Source organism: Danio rerio, chromosome 5, assembly GCF_052040795.2.
Source record: "Danio rerio strain M-AB ecotype USA chromosome 5, GRCz13ab, whole genome shotgun sequence".
Taxonomy (NCBI): Eukaryota; Metazoa; Chordata; class Actinopteri; order Cypriniformes; family Danionidae; genus Danio; species Danio rerio.
In genome coordinates this window covers 69,558,223-69,567,500 of record NC_141025.1, presented here as the reverse complement: position 1 = coordinate 69,567,500, position 9,278 = coordinate 69,558,223, and the positions used below count along the sequence as shown (strand labels likewise).

The 9,278-nt window shown below is 36.3% G+C and overlaps 1 protein-coding gene across 6 annotated transcripts in view; it reads right to left on the bottom strand.

The window, feature by feature from the left end:
- The window catches only part of aspa (aspartoacylase), a 25,871-nt gene extending 20,275 nt beyond the window's left edge, over positions 1-5,596 (bottom strand). For 4 of the 6 annotated variants that reach the window (XR_015490284.1, XR_015490286.1, XR_015490285.1 and 1 more), the window contains exon 1: positions 5,193-5,589. Coding sequence is in view for 1 of the 6 variants with exons in the window: in NM_001110103.1 (NP_001103573.1) it covers positions 5,193-5,434 (242 nt within the window). In the remaining 5 variants the exon portion in view is untranslated. 6 annotated transcript variants of the gene reach the window in all.
- Positions 5,597-9,278: the final 3,682 nt, after the last annotated feature.

Here is a 9,278-nt window from a genome sequence, read left to right as displayed (position 1 = left end):
AAAAAAAAAAACATATCAATTTTAATAAAGCAACATTTAAGTACAAGATATAAAGAAGTGGATTAATAAAACAGGACAGGCAAAAATTTAAATTTCTTCACCATTAACCCACATTCAAGTGGTTCTAAGCTTTTAAGAATTTCTTTAATGCTGAACACACACACACACACAAAAAAAAAAATCTGAAAAATGTTGAAAAAAGCTTCCACTGGCATCATCAGTAGGAACAAAACATACTATGAAAGTCAATATTCCACTGTTCTTCGAAATATCTTTACTTGTGTTCAATAGAAGAAGGAAACTCAAATGGGTTTGGAAAAAGTAGAGGGTTAGTAAATTATGACTTATAATGTCTGGGTGCACTTTCCCTTTAAAACTTAGTCGTAGTCTATTGCAAATAATATGATGCTTAAAGGGAAAGTTCACCAAATGCTAATTCTGTCACCACTTACTCATCCTCCACTTGTTTCAAACATATTTGAGCTTCTTTCTTCTGTTGAACACAAAAACAGATATTTTAAAGAATGCTGCATTTGACTTACATAGTAGCCGTTTTTTATTACTATGGATGTCTATGGATCTAGCAGCTTCTTTAAAACACCTTCATTTGTGTTCAACAGATGAAACAAACTCATAATAGTTTGAAGTACACTTTCATTTTTGGGTGAACTATCCCTTTAAGAGCTAATCCCACAACAGCTAGTTAATCCTGGGGTAATTCAATACCCCATGTAAACAATATTCTACATAGGTTGATTCATGTTTCACATTGCTCGGCATCTGCAGAGTTAAAAACAGTTTTTCATTAACTGAGGTAAAAACTTCATAAACTGTGCCCTGTGTGAACACAAGTGTGAACTATCTATTCTTTAGCCTCAGTTAAATCAAGGTTTAGAACAATGATAACCCAGAGTTCAGTGCAATGTTAGAAGTTCAAACCAAACCAGGACATTTTTCCAAATGGAAAGTAGCATGCTGGTAACTGATTTAACACAGTTTTTTTTTACCCCAGATTATGAAAAACAGATTATGAGCAATGTGAGACATGAAACTAAGGCCCCGTTTACACTAGTGCGTTTTAGTTTTAAAACGGCGTTGTAGAATGAAAACGATCCGGCCACACTCGCGTTTTACCCAGCGTTTCTGACCTGCTCTCCGTCCACACCAAAACGCTGAAAACGCACATCACGTGACCACACACACACTCTCAGGCAAGGGCTCCAGCATTTTTACCCAGATGAGAGCTCTGCTTGTCGGACTGCTCATCAAGCATCTCCCGCTGGATCTAATCTCACTACATTTGCTAAACGTGATATTTCATTCATGTTGTTGTCTTTATCTAACGACATAGGCCAATTTACTGACTTTGGTCATTGGAATCTATTAAGTTACTTGTTCACGGGTAACATGTTTTGGTTAAGCGCAAAGATAAGTTAATGATTAATCCAGGTACATTGACTGATCGCTCGTCTTTATTTCCTACAATGTATAAACTTATTGTATGTTATACATTATAATATATACATTACAATATAATTATCGATTATTAAAACTGATATTCAGCAAAAGAGAGGCTGCGTTTCGTATTTTCACTGAAATTGAAAGGAGGCAGTTGTTATCGGCTCCGTTTTGTTATAAATATCCACACAGTGACGATGACGCTCATATTATACAGCACGGCGCCTCAACATTTCTGCTGTCTGTTAAGTTGCTAATATTAAAAAGAAAATAGGCAGTTCCTTAAATCATGTTCACATTTTATTGTTGAGAAAGTGAAACAACGAAGCCAAGGTGATGTGAATGAAGTTATAAAGTACACTGTTCCCTTTGAAGATTTACCCGTGTCCTTGGTATGTTTTCCATATCAAACTGAGAAGGGGGAGACTGCAGCCTTGATCAAACTTGCAAAGTCTTAACTTACAAGAAGAGGATGCGAGACTGAACTGTGTGTGTGGGCTACTTAATATTGAGGAAAAGCCCCAATCAGAGAGGCGAACGTTTGCAGCCCCGCCTCCGTTTTCAGATGTCTCCGTCTTTTCCCATCCACACTGAGACGGAGCAGCAGCGTTTTAGAATGAAAACGACCTCTCCAGCGTTTTCAAAAAGCTCTGTTTTCGGCGCTCGAGAACTCCGGCGTAGTGTGGACGGATGGCGTAACCGTAGCAAAACTTATGCGTTTTCAAACTAAAACGCACTAGTGTAAACGGGGCCTAAGTAGGTAGGGTAGTGTTTACATGGGGTACAGAATAACACCAGGGTTACCTAACTGAATTTAATGTATAGTTCACCCAAAAATGAAAATGTTCTCCAGATACGGCTGTTAAAACCTCTAAAATAGCAGCTGCGCTGTAAGTGAAGTGTTAAAGCAGCTGTTGACATCCATAGTATGAACAAAAAATGGAAATACTTGAAGTTAATGGTTGCTTTTTCCCAACATTCTTCAGTTCATCTTCCTTTCAACAGGAACCTAAACCAGTTTACAACAAGTAGAGAATGAATAGATTATGACCGAATTAAAATTTTTTGGGTGGGTGAACTCTCCCTTTAAATCTTTTAACAAAGCAGTAAAGGTCAAAGAAACTACCATTACTAATTAAATGTACTATAGAGGGAGCATTTGTTTTACTGTTTAAAAACATATTCCTACTGTAAAAGGTAACAAAATAATAAGAATTACTGTTAATAATTTATTATTACTTTATAATATTTATTATTGTAGCTAAGCATTAAAAAGTTGCAGAGGTTCTTAAAACAAGCTCACAAAGCCAGAGAAGACAGACAAATAACGCTTGGTAAAAATTCATCAAGCTTTCCAGCTGGCCAAAAAAAAAAAATGCACGAAAACGATCAACAGTCGGCCGCTGACATCTGTTGTGTATGTTTTGCAGCTCTTCTCAGTACATTATATATGCAGTGTAGACTGATTGTGTTTCAGTAAGCAAACTCTAGTTTTTTTATATCCCTCCAAGTCATATCAGTCATTGCATCAATTTGCAATCAATGTGTATTAAAATATTTCATTCAAGATAGATGGAGTCAATTTGTGCAACACTGAAGCAGAGCAAATCCTGTTCGATTCAGAAGCAGGAGCTGTCATTTGTGTGTTTATGCTTATTTTGTCAAAGATGAAAGTAAAGTGATCTGTACTTATGAAAATTAAATCTATAATTATATTTATGATTTATATATAAATTACCTGTCATTACCTTTATTACCAGTTATTTACAGTCTATGCATGTTCTGTTCACTAAAGTAGACATCATTGGGGGGCGGGCACCTCTCGCTAGTAAACAAACAGTGTGTCAGTTCATGTGATTTCGCAACCACAAAAACATCATTACATTAAGATAGAAATGCCATTTTGGGGTAGTCTATACCTTATAACCGTATGTGACAAGTTTAATGCTATTTGGAGGTGTCCATGTTGCTGAGCAATGTATATAAAACAATGTAAAGACTTGTGTGAGCGCCTTTACACTTCTTTCCTGAAGCTTTTCTATCGTAGAAAAGCTGAATTAAGATCGTGTGGGGGGTCCAATCAAGATGGCAATCTTTTTTCGATTAATCGAGCAGCCAATATATATATATATATATATATATATATATATATATATATATATATATATATATATATATATATATATATTGAAGAATAGTTGAAAAGTATAAATATTTAAAAAGAAAATTAATTCACATATTGAGGGTGAGTTGTGATCCATAAATATGACTACAATTTTGTACAATCATAGAAATGTGCCTACCCATGAAGGTGGTTAGATTCTAATTAATATAGTCGCTAAAAATGCATGTTAACAAAAGATCAACCTGTGTTTAGCGATCTTTATTAATGTTCAGTAGGCTACTAAAGACTTGGAATATTCATAAATGCACTACTGTAAAAATAAATAATGACTTCACTAAAAAAATAACAACAGTTTACTCACCCTTAAGTGATTCCAAACCTTTATGAGATTCTTTCTTCTGTTGAACACAATGGAAGATATTTTGATGAAGGTTGAAAACCAGCATCCATTGACTGTCTTCCATAGTAAATTAAATACTATGGAATGTTTACATTTTGTATTATTCTTCAAAATACCCTCCCTTAAGTTTAATAGAAGAAAGAAAAACTCAAACAGGTTTGGAGTGAGTAAATAAAAGACAACCGAATTTTCATTTTTGTGGTGAACTGTCTCTTTAAGACATTAGGGCCAAGGGCAAATTTGTAATACTGTGTATTTCTAACCCAAACTATAATAATGTGTGCAAAATAACACAATTAAGCCAAAAATCGATTTTTTGAATAATCAAAGGGTTAACTTTGCAACATAATCCTGGAAAACAACCTGTGTTTACGCGCTGTATAGGATGCAGCGCTATTCAGGCTCTTCATGACCCAAATCACGCTTCACTCACGTTTCCCAACAGTCATGACATGAGCGGCTGAGATCAGCTGACCGCCCTGCAAATACTCTGTCATGTAAAGGGGCTGTTTACACAGGACGTGTCCGAATAACAGCTCGACTGAGCTTCAATGGAGCAGAATCCAGCACTCCTGCAATATTTCAGCCTAAAAACACGTCACGAGACGCGAACACAGCGACATAACAACACGAGACGACCTGACAAATGCATGACAACAACATAACAAACCACAAACGCGAGTGTAGCGCGCGAGTGTAAAAGTTTCACCACGGAAATTTCCATTGCTTATACGTAGGCTAACTAAATGTAAACTGCTATTCATAAACAAACAGGCAGTGCAGAAAACTGCGATGTTTACCTGAAGACTAAACGAACGAAGGTGTATTTTTCTGTTACTGCACCTCTCCATCAACAAAGATATGCTATAACGTGTGTGATGTTTTTAATGCTAGCCATTTCAGATTAATATAACATCCTAATTTAATCATTTAATGATTAATACTAGCCCTTAATATAACGATATGGAGCAAACACATTGCTCCTGCAGTAATAAATCAGCCTAAAAACACGACATAAGACGCGAACATAGCGGAAATACAAGACGAGACGACCTGACATATGCATGACAACACACGACAACAACATAATAGTAGACCTTAAACACACGCAAAACTCAAAAGTTCACCACAGAATGAAAGCCATTGTTGTTCAACACTTACAGACTACATAAACAAGAGCGCGCCGTGCAGAAAACAGGCGGTGTTTACCTGAGATTCTCCGGCGTGAAGGCTCGGTTCAGATCCGTGTCGATGTACCTGGTGCATTTCTCCACCGCTCTCGGGTTGGTTATGAACGGCTTGCACACCAATCCTTTTCGTTCGATCTCCGTTGCATTCTGTATCCACATATTTGCCAGCACTATGCCAGACATCTCGTTTCCATGCGTGCCACCGAAGATAGCCACCCGTTTGGCTTCTTGTAAACAAGAAATATTAGTACGCGAACTCATAGCGGGGCCGCGCGCAGTTCACGAGAAAGCAAAGTTTTTCCACACAACTGCCGTTTCTTCTGGTCGCCGATGTGATGTGTGTGACTGCTCTTATATAATGCTTATTTTGAAGGCTGTGCTTAAGTCCCGTGCATAGCCATGTCCGTGTGTCATCTGCGTTATAAGCGCGCACGGGTCAGGTTTCAACACATTCGCGCTGTGGTTTATTGAGCGTTTGGATGGCAGCCGTGAGCATTCAAAACAGATTACACACACATAAATAATAAACAAGCAGGTAGCAAGAATAAAAGCATTCATTTGCTCCATGAAGAAACCTTTCCAGAATTCCACACAGCTATTAAAATGCTCTCTCATCATTAAAAAAAATGTTGTAATAACTAATACCCGAAATGTTCCTTAGGGAAGCCAAAAGTTAGTTAAAATACTATAATAATTTATTTTAAAATCAGTTTTGAACTGTATAGCAAAGTATTTGAATTAAAGGGACAGTTTATAAAAATAAAATACTCCCACTACTTGTTCCAAACCTATTTCAATTCTGTTGAACACAAAAGAAGATATTTTGAAGAATGTTGGAAACCTGTAACTATTGACTTCCATATTATCCCACGATGGAAGTCAATGGTTGAGTACATTTCATTTTTTGGGTGAACTATCCCTTTACCCTGCAAACCAATATTTTAAATATAAACATTACATATTACTACTAAGTTTTCTTGAAACATGGAGTATATTATTCTACAACAGCGATGCAGTGGCGCAGTAGGTAGTGCTGTCGCCTCACAGCAAGAAGGTCGCTGGTTCGAGCCTCGGCTGGGTCAGTTGGCGTTTCTGGTGGAGTTTGCATGTTCTGCCTGCATTCACATGGGTTTCCTGAGGGCGCTCCGGTTTCCCCCACAGTCTAAAGCATGCAAAACAGATGAATTGGGAAGGCTAAATTGTCCGTAGTGTATGAGTGTGAATGAGTGTGTGTGGATGTTTCCCAGAGATTGGTTGGGACCTATAAGGGCATCCACTATGTAAAATCGTGCTGGATAAGTTGGCGGTTCATTCCAATGTGGTGACCCCAGATTAATAAAGGGACTAAACCGAAAAGAAAATGAATGAATGAATTATACCACAACATTAACAGTTTACTGTAGTAAAATCTCAAGTATACTAATACAGATTATCAGTTCACTAGTTAATATTGCTGTAGCATTCACTTAAGTGTTGTAGATACTGTAACACACTATAACACAATAGTATGGTTCAAAAACACTTCTACATTTGGGCAGATTTTGGAATCTTTATATCTAAGAGTGTAATCAGTTTGTTAACTGAAATGGAGTTATAGGTAGAAATTTTTTTATATGCATTTAGTGAAATATATTTAGTGCTTTCAGTGAATAGCATTTACTTCTATTCATAACTGATTACATCAACAGATACAAAATCAAAGTAGGTCAATAGGATTTAAGTTATTTTAATAAGGGTTTTCTGTAAAAAGATTAATTAAAATAATTCATTCATTTAACTTTTTGATTTACTCATTAAGGGTCACCACAGCGGAATGAACTGCTAACTTAAACAGCATATGTGCTAGACACTGAGCCACCATGTCGCCATATTAAAATAATAATGACTTGATATTAAATAATATCACTGTGTCATAACTTACTGAAAAGGCTATAGTAAAAATCCGCCTTACTTTTTTTCATGAAGGAACAGGTGCAAACTGAATTTGTCTATACCAGGGGTGTTCAAACTCAGTCCTGGAGGGCTGGTGTCCTGCAGATTTTAACTCCAACTTGCCTCAACACACCTGCAAAGATGTTTCTAGAAAGCCTAGTAAGAGCTTGATTCGCTAGCTCAGGTGTGTTTGATTGGGGTTGGAACTAAACTTTGTAGGACACCGGCCCTCCAGGACCAAGTTTGGACATGCCTGGTCTATATACCTTCAAAGCCCATTTGCTTCCAAATAATTTTAGGTGTTCAAAACAGCTTGCCTTGTTTCTTGACATTGCGACTAGGTAATTCCTATCATATATTTTTATGCATTGTCAATTATAAACTCACTGTTTTGTTGTGCAGTCTTTACTATTTGCTCATTTAAATATTTTTCTCAGAATCAGAAGTCAGAGCTGTGCTAAAAATCGCAATGCAAAGCACATTTCTAAGCTTAATGGAATAGCTCATCCAAAATTGAATGTGATAAATTTTTACCTAAAATCCTGCAATCATTTACTCATCCACCACTAGTTTCAAACCTGTTTGAGTTTCTTACTTCGGTTGAACAGAAAGAAAAATATTGTGGTTCAGTTGGTTTCATATTAGCACATTCAACTTTCTCCTAAATAATATAATTTCATTAAAGTATGCTTAGCTAATTCTAAATAGTGAAATTATATTATCAGCCAACGACTACCAAAGTGCAACATTGTTTACAGTCAGTTAAATAGTACTTATGTTGTTTTGAAGACATATTTACAAGCAATTTTCAGACTGAATATTCAAAGTACCATGGTAAACAATATCCGCTAGTTAAGTGTGACGTCACGCGAAGCGGCTTCCGGGTCCAAGCGCTCTATTCAACTGAATGGGAAGACTCATGAAATGGTATTAATAAATTTTTACAAAGCGATTTAATACTTTCGAAAATTACGATCGCAATATATATGTCCATGCCTAATATCCGATGGCCAGAAAGTGATTAATTTTTTTAATAAATTGTTACATTTTTGGTATTTGTTATGCAGCAAGCCCAGAGATTGTTGTGTACACTAGGATTTTATAAAAAATTAACTTTAATGTGTGATAGGAAAAAAATGTGATCATAAACTAATGATTTCTCTACTCAAATAAATCGCGGCTTGGACCCGGAAACAGTATTACATACGTCACCACTTAACAAGCGGATAGAGAGCATGTCATAAGCGGTCACTGATTAAATACGCAAATATAAAACCAACTTTATTGAGGTAAGAAAAATATACTGAAGAATGTTGAAAAATAACATCTATTGACCTCCATAGTATTTTTTTTTGTTTTTGCTATGGATGTCAAAGGATTTTTTTCAACATTCTTAAGTAAGACAACAGAAGAAATACATTCATAAACGTTTTGAACCACCTGAGTAAGTAATTTTCATTTTTGGGGGAACTATGCCCTGAAGCAGCACACACTGGTGAATGATCCCATGATTTGGTTTAGAGGATAAGTCATTGACTCGTTTATAAACAGGCACATGTAGCCAGTTATGGCCCAATGATAAACATGCAGATAGAAATCAGTGAAAAAATCCCCAACAGTAAAGGATTTAAAATCATTTCAAATTACAAACCTCATTATGTGGATCAAAAGTGATCGTTCACCAAGAATAAAAGTTCTGTCATCATTTACGCATCCGTGTGCATTCCAATTGTTTTAATCCTGTGGTATATAAAAGAAGTTAGTTTGAAAAATGCTTGAAAGTGTCATTTGGTTGATTCTTGGCTTAATTCAATGGTCTCAAACTCAATTCCTGGAGCGCCACAGCTCTAAATAGTTTAGCTCCAACCACCTCCAACTCACACCTGCTCTAGTAGTCTTGAACACGTTGATTAGTTGGATCAGCTGTGTTTGATAGGGTTGGACCAAAACTGTGCAGAGCTGCGGCCCTCCAGGAATTGAGTTTGAGACCTTTGGCTTAAGTCATTAGGCTGTCAAAATTAAGTACAATTAATTCAAAGAAAAACTACTGATGTTAAATAGACTGTAAAATAATTTTCAATGTTACGTGTGCCCTGCACGTGTACAAGATCACACTACTCTTTCCATCCAGAGATCTAGTCTATAAAAATTAAAGAAACAAACTAAAAACAAG